This window comes from Lonchura striata, chromosome 5, assembly GCF_046129695.1.
Source record: "Lonchura striata isolate bLonStr1 chromosome 5, bLonStr1.mat, whole genome shotgun sequence".
Classification (NCBI taxonomy): Eukaryota; Metazoa; Chordata; class Aves; order Passeriformes; family Estrildidae; genus Lonchura; species Lonchura striata.
In genome coordinates this window covers 35,515,037-35,540,036 of record NC_134607.1, presented here as the reverse complement: position 1 = coordinate 35,540,036, position 25,000 = coordinate 35,515,037, and the positions used below count along the sequence as shown (strand labels likewise).

At 35.2% G+C, this 25,000-nt stretch overlaps 1 protein-coding gene across 11 annotated transcripts in view; it reads left to right on the top strand.

The window, feature by feature from the left end:
* Nucleotides 1–25,000, top strand: part of FOXP2 (forkhead box P2) — a 398,909-nt gene that overhangs the window by 364,986 nt on the left and 8,923 nt on the right. For all 11 annotated transcript variants that reach the window (XM_077783452.1, XM_077783451.1, XM_077783445.1 and 8 more), the window contains 3 exons: nucleotides 492–613; nucleotides 1,947–2,016; nucleotides 2,845–3,008. In XM_077783452.1, the coding sequence (XP_077639578.1) occupies nucleotides 492–613; nucleotides 1,947–2,016; nucleotides 2,845–3,008 (356 nt within the window). The remainder of the gene's footprint in view (nucleotides 1–491; nucleotides 614–1,946; nucleotides 2,017–2,844; nucleotides 3,009–25,000) is intronic.

Below are 25,000 nucleotides of genomic sequence, written 5' to 3'. Positions count from 1 at the left end.
TTATTATAGGGATGAAAAGAATGCCTTTGAGCTTATTTGCATAAAGCTTTGTGCAAAATTAACACTTGTCACTGTAGCCTTTTTAGCATTTTAATACCTCAAGCAGGACTGGCTCCTTTGGACATTTCAACCATCCCCAAGTGCTTGATCAGGGACACAACAGAGCTGACCTAATTGTTCTGGCATTTTCAAAGATACTGTAATTTGTACAGATATTGCAATTTAGACCAGTTCAATGAAAGGAAGGTTTTGACACAGCTATTATTAAAATAGCTTGGAAGGTTCTGTTATCACAAAGTTCAAACTGCAGATTCCAGTAATTTGTGAGTTTAGGGTTTACAATATTATACATATTTTGAATTTAATACTTAAACTAAATTGAGATTTTCACTATGATTTAGAATAAGAAGATTAGCAAAGTATACTGCATAGAATGCCTTCTTAAATTGTATTAATTTTACTACCTTTTCTCCCTTTTGTGTCTGATTTAGAATGCAGTGCGTCATAATCTTAGCCTGCACAAGTGTTTTGTTCGAGTCGAAAATGTTAAAGGAGCAGTATGGACAGTGGATGAAGTAGAGTATCAGAAGAGAAGGTCACAAAAGATAACAGGGTACGCTGGTGTTTGGTTTTGTTCAACTGAGTTGTTCTGTAATTCTGTAACCTGAGTGAGTCCTCTGTGTACTACAACCTGACAGACAAAGCGAGCACTTATGTGAAGAATACATAGCAAGCTAATAGCTATGCTGGTGCATTCTCTTCAGTGAACTAACAGTTATTTCATTTTTGTGTAAATGCTGTTTTCTGTACATTCTTTGCCTGCCTGACTTCCCCACACAGTTTGCTGCAAGGAAAATGACAATGGTTTTGTTTTTTCCTATCTATTTCACCATATGTTTGTCTTTTTAATTCCATCTACCAGAAGTTCTCCTACTATATATTAAAAATAGCCCTGTGTGTATGTGTTACTCATGTGTTAAGAGTTTCATATGCACTTGTTTTTACTGTAAACCTTTGACAGAAGTGGGAATCGTTCAAGGTCAGTTTTCAATATAGGTATCATACACTACAGTACTGACCTCAAAAATATCTTCTTGATGAGGGTAGTATTCATGAGAAGCCTTCACAGGAGGACCTTTGGCATGCTTACTGCCCTACTTTCAAATTAATCCCATGTCAGTATGACTGGTTCTGTGGATGCTTTTTATTCCTTGAGAGTATATAATTAGTTTTGATAAAGCCATTCAGATAAAACCAAAGGTGCAGAGACAAGAGCCAGAGGTTTTTCTTTGCAGGAAGGTATTCTATTTCTGTAATGCATCTGTTTGTAGACAGTGACCCACATGACCTCTGGAGTCATACTCTGCACTAATTTTTTTAAAAATGTAATTATATAGTTATCTAGCATATAGCATTTAATCTATATGCTATATGATATCATATATGGTATGTTTGATTTGCTGGAAGCTAACTGATCCACTGTATTGTTCACATACAGTTATTTATATATTATTGCAGCCACGTTTTTTTCTTGTGAGGGAAGAGCAAGATCTTTTTTATTCAACACCTTTGTGTAGTTATATGTAACATAGTAACAATATACCCATGTTAGTTCAGAAAACCAAAACCAAATAAAGCAAGAGAGATGTAGCAAATGTAGCAGAGACAGATATTATAAAATTTTAAAGCTATTTCTGTTAAATTCTTTCAGTGAGATAAGAACCTTTATGCTCTTGCAGCAAATTTCCACATGGGCCTTATTATAACAAGAGTTTCTAATGCAAGTAAATCAATGTTCTAACAGGTTGAGTTCCTTCCCTCCCAACTTCATTTCATTATTCCTTCCTAAACTCTGGTCTTCTGAGCTGACAAACCAATCCATTAACCCAGTGAACCAGACAGGATGTCTGCTTGTTTTTAAACTTTGAAAAATCATTTATTTTCAGAAGCCCAACGTTAGTGAAAAACATACCCACCAGCTTAGGCTATGGAGCAGCTCTTAATGCAAGCTTGCAGGTAAAAAATAGTAAATAATTATTTTTTGTACACACTGATTATCTTCTTATGTGTGATGCATTTTATTTCTGCTTATACATTGCTATAGAATTAGCTGGTATGTTTATGTGAACCTGATGGTCATTCTAAATAACTGGGTTTATCATCCAAGTAAGTTGTATTACCTAGCACTGCAAGTAGTAGTTCTTATTCGTGCTACTTTTGATGTGAAGAAGCAAGAAGGACACCCTGTGGCAAAATCTGGAACATTCAGTTTTGCTGCAAATATTAGATTGATAGAAGCTTTTGCAAATGCATGTGGATATGCATTAATATTTATCCAAGCTGTCATAAATGATTTCACATCATAGTGTTGGGGAACATGGTGCTCATGGCAAAAACTTTAAAGTTTAATTATAATATATAATTTTTATGCAGAAGAGGCAAATGTCAGGACTTTTTTATTTTGATTTAAGTTCTGGTCATTTTTTAAAGTATAGCAGCTGCCTGCATTATAAAGGAGCCATACATTGTGTGGAAGGGCAAAGGGGTTAAGTGTAACTCAAAGTCAAAAAATTATGTAAAACTAGAAAGTGCCATGAATATCAGAATGTAATTAATAATGGAAAGTAATGAAACCTAAGCAAAAGAAATAGTAAACCAAAAGTAGAAATGCTGTTATATACAAAATGTGAAAATAATTGGAAATGCACAAAATCCTTCTGACCACTTCAACAACTACTCAAAATGAGCTGTTCTGTGTGTATGTATTTCTGAACGTTCATGCATGTAAGACTGCTATGTATATGTATGGACTAATAATTTTGGTTTTACTTTTCATTTTGGTAGGCTGCACTGGCAGAGAGCAGTTTACCATTGCTAAGTAACCCAGGACTGATAAATAACGCATCCAGTGGCTTACTGCAGGCAGTCCATGAAGATCTCAATGGTTCGCTGGATCACATTGACAGTAATGGAAATAGCAGTCCAGGCTGCTCTCCTCAGCCTCACATGTAAGTGCAGTCAGCTTTCCTTCAGGAAAAAATGCCTTAGTCTAAGACACAATATAACTCAAAAGAGCTTTGAAAGGTGGTAAATGAAACATCTGGAGCTATATATTTGAAACCAAACATTTATATTAAAACATTTAAATAGAAGAGTCTTCATTTACTTTGTAGTGATTGCTGTAAGCTTTTTTTGCTTTTTTTTTTTTTTTTTTTAAAACCTCATCAATTTGCTTGCAAGCTCTGAACATAATGGGAGGCTGATCTCTGTGGTCATTTTCAGAGCCTGGTTTGTAAGGTATAGTCAGAATGTTCACACTGGAATTAGTTGTAATTTTAACTATGACTCTCCGAACCATTTATGAACTGTAGTAGAGATATTGCCCATTTATACAAACCATAAAATGCAAAGTTTAACTGTTGCCCACAGTTTACATAGAAGCCAGTAAAGTGTAACTTTTTGCCTGTCATATAAATCAGTGTAATTACGTATTCAAGTTTAATTACTGGTGCGTCGGTATTGGCAAGGTTTATATGTTATATTTTATGCAAGACTACGATTCCTATTAATATTTAGCAGCTAACTATATCATTAATTACTCTAAATTCTTTCCCCTACCATCTTTTTAATGGAGCTGAGAGAGTGGAAGTATTAAAAATTGATGTATTGTGGATTTCAGAAATGTGTCTGAAGCTTTAGAAATGCCTGGTCTTAATCAGTGGTGTCAAACATGGCAGTTTCTTGTTTACTAAATAGTAAAACATGTATCTTGGAGGTATTGCTTCCCAGGTTATTTATATAATAATTAGCAGTGTGATATGTAAGTATTATTTTAAGTTTACTGTAAGATGATTTTTAAGTGTATCGAAAATTATATCTTTTTTTTTTAATGTTTTAAAAAGCTGATCTCATTTGCCTTTTTTAATTCCATTTTCTCTTTCACATTTTAAATGTTCATTTTAATTGCTAGAGTGGGATATTTAACAGTAAGAGTAATTGAGACCAGACTCTCTTTTTTACTTATGCTCTGATGTGTTAAGAATCCATTTTGATCGGACCTTTTTTTTTAGGAAAAATATTTTACTGATTTTTTTCTTCTTTTGTTTGGCATGTTAATATATTGGTGATTACATAGAAATGTTTATTGTCATGTATTTAATTGTTTTATTGCACATTTATTCTACTTGCCTTTCAAAATAATACACTGTGAACATTCATGTATTTTATCAGGTTCTGAACCATTACTTTTTCAAAATGGAAAAATTTGTCTTTTGGAAGTGTCTTTAGATGTATTAAATAATACAAAAGAAGTAATAAAACTTGAAGTAGAAAGAACATGAATATATGCTCTTGAGAGTAACACTACTCTAAAACAAGTAAAGTGAGCAATCAGACAAAAGTTTTTATATCCCATGCTTTATGCTATCAACCATGCAGTGGGTAGCTTGAGGCCTTTTACTTTTAGCAGTTCTCCTGAGTATGCTAATGCTCTCTTCCTGTATAAAATGCCAAGACAATAAAACTTTAAAGAGCAAACAAGAGTTAGATCATGTGTGTTAAAAACAGCTACTTTACAGAAAAGAATGACACTTGCTATTAAAGTTGTTTTGTAAGTGTTAGGCAGATCTGTTTACATATCCTGTGTTCTGTCTGCCATTCTGCTGGATAAACTGTGATATCCGTGCATATGATTATGTAGATATGGCTACATTTATAGCAGTGTTTATAACTAAAATAGTGCATATTGAAGTAATTCTTGCCTACAACAAAGGCAAATACCTTAAGTTACACCCTAACTCAAGATTCAGCCTTCCTCTCTCATTTTTATGATATGTCATTTGTTAAAATCGGCATTTTGGGGACTTGCTATGTTGACTTCTTTGAAAGTTGTTGAGGACGTGTTGCTCAGTTCTTGACAGACTGAAGCAACAGAATGTAAATGCCCTGAGACACCACTGGAGAAAGGATATATGCACATTCATCCCTTGCAGCAAACTTAGTGCAAGAATTCTGGGCTTCTGTGAGGCCAAGAGCCATCAGACAAAACATGCAAGCTCACTTGTGATATTTTTCCTTTTTTTTTTTTTTGTGGGGGGAAAAAGGCAATGAATGAAATCTGCAAGGAAAGGCCAGGGTAGAGAGAGGTTTGCATGAGAGGCAGAGGATCAAGGAAGATAAGAGACCTCTTCCTTGCGTCCATGGCCACATTGGTCAGGGACCCTCATTTTTTGTTAAAGAGCATTACCTAAGAAAATGAGAAAACAGTATAGATAAAGAAAAATAGAGGTTAAACAAGTGAGCAATATAGCAAACAACAAAGACACAATTTCCATTTTGCATTGCCCACACAGATAATATAATCTCTTTTTTCTTTTTTTAAAGTGAAAAATAGGTAATAAACGAGTTTAAAAAAAGTCTTTTTCTGGCACAAGCACCTACTTACTTTTAGTCTCCTGAGAATGTTCATCCAGGAAGTGTGGGTGGTTCTCCTTAGAGAAGGGTCCTTGAGGTGTGATAAGTACTGCATTCACCTATAAATTTGGAGGCTCTAATAATCTCTGAGTAGATTAAACCTCCATCTCCTGATTCCTATGAAAATGCAGTAGCCACAACAGCAGGTATATGCTGAGCAATGTTGCCTGCCATCTTGTAAGTGCACACATGCAGGAGCAATGGAGTGAGGTATTAGGGAAAGAGGCAAGATGTGTGCAATTTAAAGATAGAGGCATTCAACTGGGAAAATGCAGAGTTTGGATTCTAGACAAGCTTCCAGAGAGAGAGGCATTTGTTTGGTATTCCAGCAGGAGATGCAAAAAGAGTCCCAGTCACAAAGTCAAGCATCTTAGTTGGGCATTTGGTTGTTAAAATTGTACTGACTGTCATTTTATCAAATATGATAAAACCAAATGATAGAAAAACTGTCTTATTAGGGGATGATCATATTAATGGTTTTAGCACATTTTGTGTGTATGTGCAGAAGTCAGTGTATCTGTGGTTGAGCATTGGAACATTATCAGAGACATTGATTTCTTTTATTGTAGTGCCTGAGCTACTGTGTTAGAAAACGGGGAAATTGTTTCAGTTCTTGGATATGAACCTAGTACTTCACATCTGGTTTTGAAGAGGCATAGTAATAAGAGTAGTTAGAGTCATTAATTTACCCATCTGTGACCAGGTGTCTTAATACAGGCAGGCAAATCAACTTACTAGAAAATAGTCTCTGTTCATTGACTAGAGAAAGACAGGAGGTCTCTAACTTCAAGTAACTGTATCACACTTCAATGCTTGTAAAGTTCAGTGGGTCCCAGCCAGTGTATTTAGGGCACCTCCAAAATTTTGGCCTCAGGTAATGAAATATAATCTGCTCCATTTTTTATGCTTTTTGAATACTTTAAAATATTGCAGTAAGTTGTAGGTAATCAGTATGGCCTGGTAGCTGGGGTAACTTATATTAATCATTAAATAAAGCATCTGAAATTTTATTCTGTGTGCCTCCCTGTTTCCTTTCTCTATCTGATGAAAGGTGGCAATTCCATAGTCCAGGATACAGCATAAGAGTAGTGGAATCTTAAGTACTAGGGTTTTTTTCTATATTTCAGCAGTATTAAATCCAAATTCTGTCTTTGACTGGCCTTCAAATCTGATTCCTGGTGTGTAGGCACTGAGTGCTTCCTTGACATAAATCTTCACTGAGAAAATGTGTTACTTATTGTGGGCATATATGTTCTGTTCAAAATTTCAATTTCTTCTAGAATCAGTTGTCAACAATCAATATCAGGTAATTGTATTTTATGTCAGTGCTTAAGACTGTTTCTTCTTTCATTATTTCAACATGGACTACTTCTCTGAACTTATTGTGAGTTAGAGCTGCTAAGCAACAGGTTTCAAAGCCACAAACAGAACTGAAGATATTTTATGCACAAAGATTCATTATTTATGTAAAACTAGGTGCTTCTAGTCTTGCATAACAATTGTACATGCATGTAATGATAAGTTCCACAGTACACACCTTTGGAGTATAGATGCAGAATTCTAAACTAGAGAAAACAAATCTAAACAAGTGTAGTTAAAGCTGGGTTGTGGGAAACATTGAAAAAAACAGTTTTAGTATTCCTGTGGGAACACCAGCATTGGGTGATACATGAGGTGACGCTTAGGAACAATAATGACAGTTCATGCATTACTGAAAATACATCTTCTTTTTAACCTGTATGTAATGGACAGCATACTGCTGAAGAGCTTTGGTGGGATTTAAAGGTCAGTTCTCTCAGAAGTAATAAATTTGGATTTTTAAATGAACACCAGGATCATAATGAAATCAACTTTGTGCTATTACTTTTCCTGTCTCTATTATACATTCAAGAGTTCTCACTCTTGGGGATGGCAAATAAGGGATGGAAATCAAATTCAGCTATTGTTCTGGTGTTTGTCTCTGCATTTGTACTAGACTGGTTACATTTCAGTGATTATTGCAGCTGGTACAGACCTAGGTGTTTTATCACCAGAATATTTAGCACATCACTTGGCCCCATGGTCATGGCAAATGCATCATGCAAAATGCCACTTCATTGTGTAATCCTGGCAGGGGAAAGGTACAATTTTAATCTGCAAAATTCTTCATAGCAGTTGAAATTCGTCATGAGAAAACAAGGAAAATGGCATACTGAGAAAATGTAGTCTTACCATAGGAAACAATGGGGTGATTATGCCATTCTTTTAAAATTCACTGCAGCTCATTAAACAAGGAATGGAAGGAGTGAGAAAAGGTGATAGGGTAAACAGATATCCCTCTAGTGAGATTTTGAGGAAGGGGCTTGTCATCATGGTTGTCTCCCTGCTCATTCTGTGAGGATGCAGACTGACAATGCAACTAAACTCATGCTCAGCTGACTTACTGAAATAATCTAGTTCCTAATAGCAGATCCAGAACCCTGGAGTTAATGCCATTCTGATTTTTAGAATTTTAGTTGTTGACAGCTTTTTTAGAAAAGCGAAAACAAGAAATAAGGTTTTAGAGTTGCTTCTCAAAAAGTGAGTTCATACATCATCTCCTATGAGTCTTTTTTTGTAGTGCTGTACTCCCTAAGACAGGAATTGTTTGAAGCCAAAAGTCAGGACACACATATATTCCATGATCTTTAAAGCTGTTTCTAGAAAATGTTATGGTGGCTTGCTCTGAGAAAGGATAACTTTTGTCCACATGAGCAAGAGTAATAGTCAAAAAATAAGGAAAAAAATCTTATGCAGTGTAGTCCTTCGTCTTCGATTTTGTGTGGAAAAAGTGAGTTCCAAGCATCTATGGTTTCAGTCACCTTTTCTTTTTATTCTCCTGTCATTCCCAACCCTACTTCTTTACCTTTTCTCACTCTTGCCCTGACTGGATCATTTCTCTCTGCAGTTCTATCTGCATAATCATCAAACTTGTTATTTTTTTTCAAACTTTTTTATCTTTAAATTTTATTCCCAGAGGCAAATATGATTATTCTGCTCTCATTTACTTTTGAGGTGCTTCAGTTTGAAAGCATTCCATTGTCAGGTCGTTCCCATATCTGATTATTCCAGTCCCCCACTGTTAAGCTTTCACACCACTTACAGTAGGTTACCTATCATTCCGGTTTTAATCCCTTTCATTCCCTTGTTTCTTTAACTTCATAATGTTATAATGTTCCAATCCCCTGTCTTTCCTTCTTCCCTTTTTTTTTTTTTTTTTTTTTTTATCGTTTCATTGTCCCATTTCATGATCTCTTTGCATTTACCTTGGAGGCTTGTTCTGTTCTAGGGGACTGCTATGATCCAAGACTCATGTTCATTGTATAAGACTTGACATAGTGTATAAGAAAATAAACTCCCGAAACACATCAATTAACAGGGATGTAACAAGCATTATTAAATAGGTGAGAAGCATGTAATTGAGCAGATGAATGTGGTGGCAATTGCAGTATTTCTGGGTACCCTTGTTCATCAAAAACGTTTCACCTAATCACATGATATTTTAATGCCTGTATAATTTAATTTCACACATTTTTATTCATAAATCTAACATAAGGTTGATAATGGGCAAAGAGACTTTGTGACAACAATTGACTTTTATTTTTATATGAAAAAAGGAACAGCTAGGAAATGGGACCTTAAAGGTTATAGCTTTTGTCAGAGCATATTCCCACTGAAAGTTCTGTTGTGAGAATATGCAGCGAAATAATTTTGGCTTTTGTACAGAGCTATTTACCTGTAGACAATAATGGAAAAATAAGCAATGAAGTTTTGATTAATAATATTTTTCATCATTCCCATTGAAACAACTTTTCACTTGAATGTTTTCCTAAATATTTATATTCTTCTTAAAATTTTATTTTACATTACTTTTGAGTCCATTTGTCCTCTTTGTTTGCTTCTGTTCATCAATGTACTTCTTTTCCAACCCTTATGGTCCAGTTCTTTATCATTCTTAAATGTTACATATCTTACTTTTGATCAGAAGTTGCTATTTCTTTTTTACATTATCCCAGCCCCAGTTGTTGCAATTCTAGAGTACATTCCCAATGCTCTTAACAAAAAGATCACTCCAGAGATACAGTGCCTTCAGCTGAAAAGAGTCAGATCCCCATAGCATGACTTGTAGAAGTTGTAGGCTCCTGTGGGATTTCCGAATCTTTTTGGAAGCTGTCTTGTTGAAAACTTTGTGGTACTGCTATCATAAATTCTCAGTCTATGGGCAAGGTACTTCTGTTTTTCACATAAAAGGTCTGTATAAGAAAAGGCATCATCCTAAGTGTTGTTGCAGATGTTAAAAGTTTATTTGACATTACACAACTAAATTTCTCTGCAATGTGCTTGTGTAGCTCTTAAAATTAGTTCATGAGAGTTCTGTCTTTGCACATTGCAAAAACTCAGATGACACTGCTGTTAAAGTGTATTTTTAAAACTGCACAGACAGTAACAAATTTTATCCACTATTGATGACTGCATTTGTTTTTTAAGTAACTAATATTATAAGTCAAAATTTTTGAAAGTGGAATCTCTACATACTATTTCCTAAATAAATGTGTCCAAAATGTGTCTTTAAACTTACTTATCTCACATAAAATGTCAAATAAAAACATACAATTACATCCAATTGATAACACACCAGTAGTTTGAATTCTGATCCATAAATCCAAGCATTCCTTGAAAAATGTAAGACATTGTGCTGAGAAAGTATTATTTGAGTATTGTTTAATCTTAAGAATTAATAGAAAACAAGGGACTATACACATTTTAAAAGACTAAAAATTCCAATTCAGGGTTGTTGTTTTTTTTTTTTAAGGCTTTATAGAAAGACTTCATCTCATGTGAAACCCCATGTGTAGGTCATGGTAAAATGACTAAATCTCAAGATAGCTAAGGATGTGGTTGTACCTGGTAAAGTCCATATGCAAAAGCAAAGTTCCCAATCTTCTGGTGAAGTGCAGTTGCATCTAACAAAATCCTTTGATTTAGGTCAGTGCTGGGAATGCATATGTCTGGTACAACCCTAATGTAATTTCTGTCAGGGTTAAAACTGTAAGTATTCAGGTGGTTTTCTCCAAATAAGGAACAACATTAAAAGTGTATCTTGAATTAGGCTGAACGTATCCAGTAGTCTCCCTCCTATACCAAGATTTTACCAAGTTCATTGTTCCACTGTACCCATTGCAAAGGATTTAATGATGTTGCAGAATCTTTGTGTGATTGTGACCACTCCACTGATGCTTTTTGAAGACTTTAATAAGCTTCTGATTGAGATGGATAAGGGGATATGTTTATTTGATGCAGTATTGTGCTATGATAGTAGCAGTCCGGGTAATAAGGGACTTCCCCCAAAATTGATTTTTATTTCTCTTCATGTTTTTCCTCCTTCCCTTCATTCCTTGCAAATTTGGCATTATCAGACATCGCAGCTGAAAAAAAGGACCTCTGAGCTTTTATCTCCTCTTACTCTAAGAACAGAGGAGATAAAAGTCATGGTATGGGCAATCATTTATTACAATTCCTCTCCTAAAATCATCATAGTCCATCTCAAATTTGAAATAAATTGTGAAGCTTCATTCCTTTGATGATTATAAGCCATATTCCAATTTCCAGACTAAATATATTCCAATTTAGTTTCACTGATATGTGTTTTAGTTTACAGAGTCTTTTTTACTCTTCCTCATGTTTTGCAAATGTATTCTAGAAAGCACACTGTGAGCTTTGAATCTTTATTTTGTAGACCAAACAGACTGTTTTTGATAGAGCAGACTGTCCATTTACCTCATATGTCTACAAGCCATTCCATAAAAAGACTCAGTTTGGATTTAGTTATGGTGGATAGGTATTAACAGGTTTTTTTAAGAATTCCGGATGTACTTGTATATAATGTGTTTCTTCTTTGTCTCTGTTCCTGTGGGGAAAAAGCTTATTTCAGCTATATTCAGCTAAACTGTTATAGTTTATTTTAATACAAACTATTATAGATGGATTGGGGGCCCTGTTGTGGGAAGTTCTGTACAAAGGCAAAACAAAAAAGTTTGTCAAATCCCTGCCCCAAACTCTTACAGTCTCTAGGTAGTAATTGAACTACTTGGGTTTTGAGAAGGATACAGATGCAACTTCAGATGCAGTTTAAATAGAAGTTGTATATTAATTGCACTTTTGTCTGCCTGTAGAACAGCATCACTTCATTTAGAGAAAGGTTTGACACAAAACAGTTGCCATTGAGTGGGCTATAGGTGCATAAAGGGCAGAGGCAAACCATGCCTGTGACAGTGCCATGCCATGAGATTAGCATCCATGTAGTTTTTTTCTATAACTATCATAGCATTATGAGAGAAATAACAATGCATTTGTATCTATCTGGAGCTACTGGAAGTACAGTTTAAACCATATATATTTTTATTTTGTAGCTAGATATATATAGATGTATTACTGACAGTTGTATTGGACTGTATATATTCCATTCAGCAGGAATACACTGCCCTTCGAAAATGAAGTCTGTGTTAAGCACAGGCCAAAGTACATGGTTAAGAGGCAGGATATGTTAATGTAGGCTCTGTGATATCTCAGATATTTCCTGATCAGCTCGGTCTGCAGGTAGACTATATTTATGTTTTCTTGCAGAAAGGATACAGATATAGCATATTCATCCGACATGTTGCTCTTCACATCTAAATGGCAAATCTGCAATAGTATAAAAATTAAAGACATGATATTCCTATGTTAATATGAATATTCAGATGTTAACAGTTTGGTGAAATGTTCTGGAAAAAGTTAGAATGACTGGATGCAGTCTTTCTTAATACTAGAAGCTGGTGACAAATATATGCTGACAAAGGTATGTGGTTGTTGAAAGCATATTTAATTAGAGTGTTGTAAGCTCTGTCTTCCACACGGTTCTTCTGATTTGTCTTTTCTGAAGATGGGGAAAGACTAAAAATACAAGATATTTTGAGAAGCGAGGAAATTATGACAGCCTTTAGAACATGGTGCAGAGAAGATGGGAAAGAACTTGTCTATTAGGAATGGGACAAGAAATAATTGATTGGTATTTTGGCAAGAACAGTTTGGATAGATACCAGAAAAAAATCCCCACCTTTTTGAATTTAGGATAGTAAAGTGCAGATATATGTACCAGCACAGAAATTCTTTCGAACCACTGATACTGGAAGCTTCTAAGAATAAATTAAAGTGGTCAGAAGTGATTTAACCATAAATGATCCTACTTGGGGTAGGGAAAGTAAATTAAGAGACTTTACGATCTCTTGAAGTTCCTCTAACCCTGTTTCCTTTTATCTGTATTATAAATCTTGAAAACATAGGGGCTTTTTAATGTATGCCATGTTTTACAAAGATAGCTGAATTGTCCATATCCATTTATTTTCTAATTTGTAACAGCTATAATTGCAAAATTCTTGTAAAGACTCTTATTTTTAAGATCAAATTGAAAGTTGGCCCTACAGAAAAATACATAGTGAGCATAAAATTCAGCAAATATGAGAAATATCAGCAAGGGTAGTGCAGAAGGTCCTTAACAGGCCAGTTTGACTGTGTTAAGGGTGGTGTCTGGTTCTACTTATTAAATACTGCTATCAGCAAAAACAACCACCACTGAAGAGCTGGCATTTCTCCAGGCTTGTTCTAGTAGACTAAGCTAGGCCAGCAGTCTTGGGAATCCAGAGAGGTCCCAGCTGACTGGAAACTGGTGAATGTTGTCCCAGTTTCCAAGAAAGACAAGAAGGAGGATCTTGGAAACTACAGGCCTGTTGGTCTCAATTCAGTGTCTGGCAAAATCATGGAAGGCCTTATTCTGGGAAGTATTGAGGAAAAAAGAGGAGGACAATACAATCACTGGTCACAGCCAGCACAGCTTCATGAGTGGGAAGGTCAGGTTGTCAAACCTGATTTCCTTCTATGACAAGATAACCCACCTATATGATCTAGGAAGGCCAGTAGATGTGATCTTTTTGGTCTTCAGTTAAGTTTTTAGTACTGTCTTTCACAGGATCCTTCTGGACAAAATGTCCAGCACGCAGCTGGATAATGACTTTATGTGATGGGTGAGCAACTGGCTCTTGGGTTTGGCAAAAAGGGTTACAGTGAATGGAGTGACATCAGACTGGTGACCTGTCCTCAGGGCTCCATCCTTGTTCCTGTGCTCTTCAACATCCTCATGAATGACTTGGATTCAGGACTGAAAGGGATACTAAGTGAGTTTGCAAATGACACTTAACCTGGAGGAGCTGTCAGCACCCTTGAGGGAGTTGTTCCCTCAAGGCAAATAATATTTATAATATTTATCTAATTATCTCTGTTTCCCAAGAGTTTTATTGATGTAAAAGTTTTCAGCAGAAATAGAAAAACTATATTATATAGCATGCATTTATAGTAAAATGTACAACTCCTACATATAGCACAGTCCAATTTCTCCCTCAGCTTTTCCAGGATCATTGAATAGCTTTCCAGATTTTGCACAGAGAATATTTATCAGTTCTAACCCACAAACAACACTGAGGTACTTAATTGCTGCTGCTAAGTTTCTGTGTAACTGGTACAATTTTTAAAACTTCCCAACCATTAGTCACTACAGAGCATGCCAGACCCACAGCCTCTTGTCTTGAACTTTATTGTTTCTAGGCTTACTATTTTTTATAGTTCTTCAATAACCCCAAAAATATTCACACTAAAATCTCTAGTACTTTGTCATTTTGCTTTGAAATTTCGCCTTAAAAACTTCTGTGCTCTTTTTCCCTAATACTTTTCTTTGTTTAGCATGTTAACTTTAGACGTTTGAACTAGATGCAGTTGATGGGTTGAAAGACTTTAGAGACCTGTGCCCTAAGCTAATTTCCAGTCAAGTTTCTACTTTCTTGTGGTTCTATCACAGAGAAAATACATTTATTTAGACACCAAAGGGAGCAAGCAGATGTCAAGGATGGGAATTTTAGTAAGAGTTGCTAGAATCAGAAAAACTATGTTAATGTCATCTTCTTAGTCAGAACTTGATTCTTAAAAATTTTGATCCTGTACAAAGGGCTAATTGTAGGTGAGCTTTAAGTCTCATATGATATTTAAAGAAAATGTATTATTAATATGCCAGTTTTTCAGAAAGATGTCTTTATCTATGTTCAAAATTTAATATATTAGTGTAAATGGGGTATCTGTATTTATAGTCTTTGCCTTTTCTTGCCTAGTCTAAAAATAATAGAGAACTCCAAACAATAGACAAAACACCAAGACCTGCTCAATTTAATTATAAGTTTCATAATATAAGAAAATCCTCTGTATGTTTTCACTGCCTATTTTTAATCAATGAAATCTTTTGTTTTGTTAAAGGAAAATAACATTGTAAAATCTGTCAATTTATACTCTAGAAATTTTTCTATACAATGCTTATTTCTTTGTAGTAGGCTAAAAGAAAGAAGAGAACATGTTTGTTTGTTGGGGATTTTTTAAAATTATTTTCAATATTTTTTCCATTCAGACTCCTTACTATAAAGTTGAAATTCTTCAAAAACTTGTTTTGCACATTTTCCTTTTGCTTTTGGTATGCCACCAATGGCCATTTTCAAACCTTCCTTCAAAAAGAAGCTCTGTTTTAACTGTCCCGAATTTGAGGAGAACCAATTGATAATGATATGTGCTCGGGCTGGCCCAAACTGATAGGGCAGGAAGCACCAAGTACCAACTCCAGCCTCTTCAGGATCAAATGTATTTGTATATGTGTAGATAAGCAGATAAGTCATCCCTGAGTTGGGAACTGCATATGCTATAGAAAGGAAAAATGAGAGGCTTGCTCCTAGTGTCCATGAATTAATGGCTAGCTGGCTTCTGCAGTGTGAAGGTCAACATGTGTTAAAACATTTTTTCCTTTAGATTAATGATAGATGGCATCTTGGAATTACTGAATACTTAATATTTTTAATAGGATTTAAATATATAATAATTTTGAAAATCAGAGCTCATTAACTGTGTAATACACTGAGGATTTTAGAAACTTCTCTTTCGCAGCTGCATTATGCCTTTTTATTTTTATAATAAATTAGTAGTGTGATAACTATAAGGATAAAATTATTATAAATCTACCATATTAAATTAAATAAATATTAAACCCTTAAGTTTAAGGCAAAGGTGAATGTGTCCTTTTTTCCATGTTTCCATATTTTTAGTATCTCACTATTATGTGTATCTCCAAGCCTTTACTCTTATGCTGACTTCAGAAGCTGCTAAATTAAATTGATTCAAAGTTTCCTCCCACAGGTATGTTTCCAATGCCATAGGTCACTTCTGTTGATCTTTCCTGGATTCTTCTATATGGTTTTTGGGATGAACAATAGCTAAAGGGTAGCCAGGTACATTGATTATAGAAGTTGAAGTGAGGGCCTACTTACAAATGCATAAACATTTTTTATATAATTATGGTTGTCATTATTTTCTCCTAGTTAGTGTAGCATACTGGGTTTTGACTCCTCAATCAGAAGCACCATTGAAAAATTCATAATATATTTCCCAAGTGGTTATAGTAGATGGATGTATATTGATAGTTTATTTTCTTTCTTTTATTTGTCAGCAGTAAATTGATTTTGCCATGAATTGTCAGCTTTGGGGTTTTTTTTCACATTTAATTTCACATATACCTAATCTATATGTATATATTATGTTGTTATCTCTGTTTATATCTTCAGGGCTATTCATAATTCCGTTCAAAATAGAAATCAAATGTAGGATCTTAGAGATTTGCTGTTAACCTACCTCTGTGTTGTGATATAATCTTTTGTTCTTCATCGAATTACTTTTATTACTGACAAATCTTTGTGTCTACTTTTAGTATGAATTGGATTTTTGGAAGTTTCTCACAGGAATTTGCAAATTTAAATATGCCCATATGCTCTCCTTATTTACTGCAGCATTATTCTTAAAAGGCTCATAGAGCAAGTAAAATTACTGGTCTTAGATATACTTGCTATTCCACCTCATTCATGGTAGAAAAATTTGTGTTTCACATTTATTCCCCCTTTGCCCCAAGCATTCTGTCAGATGTATTACGTATTTTACTTACATCTTCAGTGAATAAACTTCAGAAGTGAAATTGTGGCCCTAATGAAGTCAAGGGAAATTTTGCCATTGATTTAAATAAGATCTAGAGTTCATCCAAAGAAAGTCTTTGTCTTAATGTCTTTGGCTTTCCCTCATTTCTTATTCTGCTTTCAGTCACTCTGAATCATTCCTAATGTCCGTCTGATATTTCTTGTAACTTCTTACAGTTCCATTTCTCAATTACAAAATATTTTCATCTTTGTTTTCCTTTTTTTTTTTTTTTTATTTTTTTCTAAATAAGACAAGGAGTTCTCTCAGATCTGAAATCTTTTTATTAGGTCTTTGAAACTTTTTACACTCTTACTAGTTTATAACATTAGCAAAATCACTACTGTTGAAATCCAGAACAGTTTTATCCATGCAAATACAAGCAAGAAATATTTTCTCAGTTTTATCAGGACTAATTGGATATGCCCTGTTAACCAATAAGTTTATAAGTGTTTTTTAAAAAGGCTTGGGTTTCATTTTGCCTGTTAATATAAGTGTAATGTCTTAATATTTTCTGCTATCTAAAACCCTAAACCCCAAAAGGTATAGATAAAATCACCCTTTTTTTCCTTCTTTTTATTTGTTTTCCTTTTTCTTCATTAAATAGCCCTCTTAGTACTTCCTTTCCAGACACCCTGTATAGTTTGTGGCATATTTCTCTCTTTAAAATACCACTATGTTTTCTCTTAGTTCAGATTTTCAGGTAATAATGGGTATCTTCCTGCTGTCCCATTCCCCTCTGATACTAGACATACATAGGCACTCATATACAGAGTAGCTTTCCTCTGCTATTTTCATGCTAGATCTTCACATCCATTTATTAATTGTTCTTGACTTTTACTCTGGTCTTGCATTTGCAATACCTACGTATTCTCTGATTTCTCCTGGAATGTAAGAATATGCTGGGATCTGTCCTGGTTTACGTCTTATTTGATGTCCTATAGGATGGAACTCTTTCTCCTTATGTTTGCAGAATATATCCAATTAGGGAAACAGTCAATATGAATAAGGGTAAGATGACCATTCAGAGGACCTGGATGGGCTGAAGGACTCAACCAAGAGGAACTTTATGAAATTCTGTGCCTTGCATCAAGGAAGGAAAATCCCCATATAATCTCATATGGAAAATCCCCAGTTTTGGCATCTCAAATTTAAGAATTATGTCAGTAAACTGGGGTGAGTTCAGCAAAAGACTACCCACATGGTCAGAAAAAGAAGCAGTTGCCCTCTGGGGAAAGCCAGAGAAAGCTGAACTAGATCAGCCCTGGAGAAGAGGGGACTTTGAGGGAACCTGACTCTCAGTACCCACAGGAGGATAAGCAAGAAGGATCTTTACTTTGGTGGTAGAATGAAAGAGAGGGCATAAGTTAAAATGAATGTTTCAGACTGGACATAAAGAAATATGGATATATATCCTCTTTCCTCATGAGGACAGTTAGACAGTGGATGGGGCTCTTGACAAGCAAATTGTATAGTCCATATCCTCTAAGGTTTTACAAACCTGACCTGATAAAATTCCAACCAATCTGTTGTGACCTTCTAGCTGTGCCTTCTTTAGGCAGTGGGTTCACCTAGAGATATTCTAGAGCCCTTAACCTGCATTATCCAGTGATCCTAGAGTGTGTTTTCTTAAAACAGAACCACTGAAAGAGTGAGCAGAAGCAATGTAGCAATTTTAGCAATCAGGCATAAGAAGAAAGATGCTCTGGTTTTTGTTTTACAGATATTAGTAAAGTCATACCAGGTGCTAACAGAAGGGATGGATCTTAGATGCAGCAATAACTGAGTCTACATATTTTTTAATTTATCAAAAAAAGAAAAGTTGTGCTTGCAAGACCAGTTTTATACACTCAGTAATTATGTAGTTTGTGATTATTATTTTTCTTTACTTCTGCCCCAAGGGACTCACCTCCCTTTTATTCTAGTGTCGTCAAAAGGAGGGCATGAAGAGCATTAGCTGCTTCTGCACTGACTGCTAAAATTTTATCAACAGATATTATAAATAGGAAAGTCTAGTTTAGAGGTTGTAAAAGCAGTAGTTGACTTACACAAACTCATTCATTCTTGCTCCTACCTTGCTTGATGTGCCAGAGGCACTTTGTGACCATTGATCATTAATTCCATCTTATGCCATCTCCTCAAGTGATGAGCTAAAGACAAACTTTAGTGGCCTGATTAACTATTCCTGTGAACTTTTATCTCCTGACAGCATCTGCAGCAGTGCCTGCTAGCTAGGACTGTTTTTTGCCTCTGCTTTCCATTGCCAAGTCAATGCAACTCCCAACTCCACCATGGTAGACTTGAAATCCTTGGTGATGGATAGAATGATAAATATGAAAATAAGCATATTTCAAAGGTATATTTAGTTCTTCAGTGTTGCATTTCAGAAAATAAAAGGATGTTACTTCCAGTTTTTTTCTCAAAATGGCTCTTGCAGGGCCCAGGGTGTAAAGGTGTAATTTGAAATTGGCAGGTTGATAAAGTACATCCTCCATTGAAGAGCAGTGCTTCTATAGGATTAGAATTATATTTCTGATCTTCTTTCACCAGGGTATTGTAGCTTCACTCTCTCCTTGGTGAAATGAGGTAGCACACCCTCAGCTTCCTGTGAAGGGTATGTGACAACAGGACCTTCCTGTCTTGTTTAAAGCCAGAGATTTGCATATAGGCATTATTTTATCAAGAAAAAAGGCCACTTCTTCATCATTTTGCTACATGTGATAAATACACGGGGGAAGTGTTCTTCAAGGAGAAATAATAATGGATTCTGTGGCAGTTGTAGCATTACTGAATTTGTATTTAATTACTTGTCTAATACTTTCTTCCTTTTCTCAGTATTTGGATTAGTGTCTCCCTATGTGGCTGTACATATTCACATCAATAAACAGTTCACTTCTACTTAGGAAAAATAATAAACTATTTATAATAGCATAAAATTGTAGAAAGACAGAGTAAGAATTAGATAATATGAAAATATTTTAGGATTTGAGGATTTGTCCCCATTTGTCTAGCAAAGCATAAATATAACAATTCTAAATCTGAAATAATGGAATGGAAAAGAAAGCTTTTCTTCCAAAACTACCATGGGATACCCTACAGATCTATCGTTATGTTGGCAAGATAGGTCTTCCTGAAGGACATAGTAGTTCACCTCTATTAGGAAAGAGACAGCAATACAAGTTGTACATAAATAAGTCAACAGGTTAAACTTGAAAAATACTTAATGCAAAAAAGTCTTTAGAAAGCAAAAATGCTTCAGATAAAATTAAATATTTTAAACTCTTTTCACATATGAAAATATGAAAACATACACAAATAATTAGATTGGCCACAGAATTATTTGAGCTTAGTAGCTCACCTTGTTGGCTTGGACACAAATATTTTCAAACTTCTGCAGTTTGTAGAATTCTGTAGCTGTGGATCTTCTCCCAGTGTTTACTGGAACACTTTGTGTAGCTGAATAAAAATTGCACTTGTAGTGCAGGATGCCCATTACATAAAAGAATTGAGGGCCCCTGTTGGTAATAAGCAAAAAATAAATTAAAAATGCAGGTGTCTGATGTTAAAAGTTACACTGGAAATGTGAAGTTCTATAAAAGATATTGCATTACACAAAGATAGCATTCCGTATTTTTCTTTTCATTACTGGAGCACAGTAATTGTGAATAGTGATAATGAATAGATAGTACAACTGAAGGAATATCTGCAGACTTGCCAATTGGTTTTGAAGATGTAATGTTTGTGGGCTTATGGTGTCTACAGAATTGTGAGGAAGAATGGATCAAATGTAACATCAGTAGGTTTTGGAAATTATTGAAGTTGCTTGAGAGCTACCTAATTATTTAGTTCATATTTTTAAAGAATCTTTATTTGTTTAATGGACAAACATAAACTTAAAGAAAATCAATGTAGGTTGCCATGACACATATATCTTAGAAATTTTTCAGTCCCAAAGATTCCCCTGGGAAAATTTTCTTCATCTAAGTTTTAAAAAATTCATCGTCTTTATACACTACTATATGAAGTCACTTGGAAAGCTAATGAGTCAATAGTATCAAAATTAAAGTCTCATAGGAAATAAGCTCGGGAGGGACTTCAACACATGATGTAATTTATTGCCCTTTGTGCCATTGAATACCAAAGTAAAAAACTCCCTAGTGTTACTAGGTGCCTAAGTCTCCATAGCAATACAAAATACTTACAGCTGCAACCCAGCAAAAAGATTATCCTTTCATGATTTTAGACTTATTATTGCAACCCCTGAGTGGAATAAAAAGGCACCAGAAGAGCTTAAAAGAATTACATGACTTGTTGCAAATTATATTCTTGGCTACAAAGCTCACAGTAAGCACATTGACCTAGGCAGCTTCTCTCTCTCAACATCTACCACCACTTCAATACAAAGCCAAATGCAAAGTATTTTCCCTACGAGTCATTACATTGATTTAACTGCCCAAATCTCTCTGTCATGATGTCCCACAGCACTTTCTCTTAAATGATTTTAGCAGAACATGAAAGATTTTTAGGTGGATATGGGCAACAATGTTTAGATGACCCAGATCTGAACTGTGGAGTTTGTTCACTGGGAATCCTAGAGGGGTTGAATCTTGGAATTTTCTTGGCAGCTTTCCGAATTAATCACTGAACTTCCTGCTTTTTTTTTTTTTTCTTTTTCATATATACAAATGAGAATTGAACTAATGAACTAATTCTTTTTTTTTTTTTTTTTCCTTCTATAGCATTGCATGAAAGATATACAGAGAGACTTAAATTGTTAAATCTCTTGTTTGGAAGAAGAAAAGGATTACTGTAGTAACACAATGCTGGCGGTTATAAAAGTCATTGTCTGCTTTCATATGTTTTCCAAAGAAAAATTAAATCTTTTATTCAAAGCTTAGAATGAGTACTATTTTATTAAAAAAATCTGAAAATTGTTGTAATTATTTTTATTTCCTTGTCCTGAGTTCTCACTGCTGTTTTGCTTTATTCAGTATCCCCTTACATTAAAGTTGATGTGAAGTGCATCCACTGTAGAAAATGTGCTATTCATAATTGAGAATATTGTATCAAGTATATTTTCTCCTTGTTGACACCAGCTCAACTCAATTTCATTAAGAAATCATGTACTTGGTTATACGATCTGGTTGTTTTCTTGTCAGCAATAGCACATGTTCTAATGTTTAGAAGTTGAATGTAACACTTGTTTTGTTGCTGGTGTCTAGATTTTAGCAGGATTTTCATAACTGTCGTACTAAACACAATTTCCCAAGGTAGGATCAAGCTTATCTTCTGAAAAATTCAGAAGACAAATTCACTTCGTATCAGATGAGTTATTGCAGGCTTTGACAATTTGGCTTCATCCTTAAATATTTGAAAGTTACTTCACACATTCCTTTCTAGTAGATGTTTATCTCTCAGCTGCCTGTCCTGCTAGCTTTCTTTTTCCTCTGAAATCACAAAGCTCTTCTCCAAAAGCTTACAGTCTTCCTAAGGCCTTTGTATGTGTCCAGGAACTGTTACCTGTCTCCTGGCAGTAATTCCAGTTAAATGTTAGAAATGGTGTTTTCTTTAAGGATACAGTATGCAGTTGTAATTTGCCAGTTAGTTGCAAGGACTGAGAGAAGCTTCATGTGAAGCTGTAAAGCAAGCAGAAGAGTGAATGTTTGAGGCAGACACAGAGAAAAATGAACTTCATGTTCTAAAATCTATGAGCAAAGAAAAAGCAATGTATTGAGATGAGTAGGCAGATCTGCAAGATATTAGAATCCCTCTTTTATATTAAAAACATCTCTCACAGAGAGTACTATTTTGAAAGTGCTGGGGTAAAGGAAAAGTCTTTTTTCTAATTGTAGATCCATCAATTGTAAAGAAGGCAATCCATGGAAATAAGGATGTTCATTTGTTTATATCTTTACCAAAAAGTTCTTTGAAATAATTTAGCATAGCCTTTTTTTTTTTTTTTTTTTTTTTTTAGCTCCTGCTTCATGCATCTCCTTGCTTTCTGTTTGTAACCTTGCATTGTCACCCTGAGCTCAAGTACAGGTATATTTTGCCAGCACTTATTCAAAGGAGACAGGCATTTTGATAAGGATATTTGGAAGTGGTGTCATAGTTGTTCTTGCTAAGAGATATCTCCATAATCTCTTTATTATCCCAAATAATTAGCAGGGATTTAACATAGTTCTCACAGATGTGTGCCTAACTCCAAGGATGATTTGGGAAAGGCCAAAAAAGATGGGGACTCTAGACCTCCCCAGAAAACCTGGTTCAGTGCTTCACTGTCTGTACTAATTTTTAACTCTAGCATCTGACCAGTTGCTCCTTCTATACCCTAAGACATCCATTTTTCAGCCTTTCATCATGCAACAGGGTTTTTTTTCCCTAATCCTCTACCAGGGGTTTCTCAAGCTGTTGACATCTATGAAATTAATAACACTGTCCTTCATTATGTCTTTATTGTCATTAATAAAAAAAATTGACTAGTTCTGAACAGAATTGATTCATCAAGAAATGATGCTAAACTTTCCTAAAATACAGATTACAACTAAACTATATAGTAGATCTGAAAGTTCTGATCACAAGTCCAAAATCACTAAGCTATGACATGTTTTAGGATTTGAGTAGCATATCTCTTCATAAGAAGTCATGTAATACAGAAATATTTATTCAGAATTTATGTTTAAATACTCAGTACTTCACATGGGAATTTGCTCTTAGCACAATGCTCCTATTGTGCAACAGAATAGTAGTACAAAATATTGCAAGTAGTCACATTTAAATACATTTCTGTCTGTATATGCACAAATCTTCAAATCTTTTTTTGCTTATGGAAAAGAAAAAGAAAGCTTTTTGGTTTTCATACATATCTTGTATAGTTGCTTCCTCAGAACACATATAAAAAACTGTAAATGTAAGATCCTTTACATCTCTAACCAACATGCCTGACCTTTGCCATTCAACCTTTGATTTTGAAAAAAAAAAAAAATCTAGAGTTGAGAGAAATGTTGGTTTCACAAGCTGATGTGTTATTCCTTGTATTTACACTTCCAGAAAGAGATGCTTGTATGGCAGTGTTTTCTAAGATTTAGAAAGATTTCTTAAGCTTCTGGCAGAGCAGCCTATGAAATTAATTTCTGTGTGGACATCTGAATTGCTTGATTTTTAGTCTTGATTTAGTGTTAATCTGTAAGAAAAAATAGTTGAAAAAAATGAAATTTTTTATTCATGATTAGTCCTTTAAGATATTAATCCTTCCACAGATTAGTTATCAAGTTAATCTTTGAACTGTCCTTGCAAAAATGCAGTCCTCAACACTAAAAAATTACAATACCAGAGAAACTAATATTTTAATGTGTAGTGTATTTTTAATAGCTATTTCTTGTTATTCTCTCCATTTATACAGTTTATACTTTATTGCACTCCAACCACTGAAGTGCAATAAAGCAACCTGGACACCACCCTTAAAGGAATTGAATGCATTTGGGAAAAAAGTTCTGTAGTCAGAACTTCTTAAGCATGGAAACAAAAACATAGCAATGAATCATGGAATGGTTTGGAACAGAAAGGATCATCTACTCCACCCTCCCTGCCATGAGCAGGGATATCCTTCATTGAATTGATGAAAACCCCATCCAACCTGATTTTGAAAACTTTCAGGGATGGGCATCCACAGCTTCTCTGGACAATCTATTTCAGTGTCTCACCATCCTCATGTAAAATATTTTTTCCTTATATCTGATGTCAACCTACCCTCCTCAAGTTTACAAATGTTGCTCTTTTTTCTGTCACTACAGGCCTTGGTAGAAAGTCCCCAAATTTTTATACACCTCCTTAACTATTGAAAGGTCTCCTGGAGCCTTCTCCTCTCCAGGCTGAACAACCCCAACCCTCTCAACCTTTCTTCACAGGAGAAGTGTCCCACTCCTGTGACTGTTTCTCTGGACCTGCTCTAACAGGTCCATGTCTGTCGTGTCCTGGGGACCCCTCCAGGCAGGACCTCATGAGAGCAGAGTACAGGGCAGGGTACGGAGGCGAATCACTTCTCTAACCTGCTAAGCATGCTTCTTTTTATGCAGCTTAGGATACAGTTGGCTTTCTGGGTGGCAAGCGCACATTTCCAGCTCATGCCCATTTTTTCATCCACCACTATCCCCAGGTCCTTCTATGGGGATAGCCCCAGGGCTGCTCCCAAACCCTTTAGCCTCCAGTCTGTTTTGTACTGGGGACTGCTCTGACCCGGGTGCAGGAATTCATGCTGTTTTACTGAACTTCTAAGGTTCATGTGTGCCCACTCCTCAAACCTGTCCAGGTGTCCCTGGATAATATCCCTTCTCTCCACCAAATTAACCACCCCTCAGCTTGCTGTTACTGGCAGACTTGCTGAGGGTGCACTCGACAAATCCCGCAATGTGTCACAGGTGAAGAT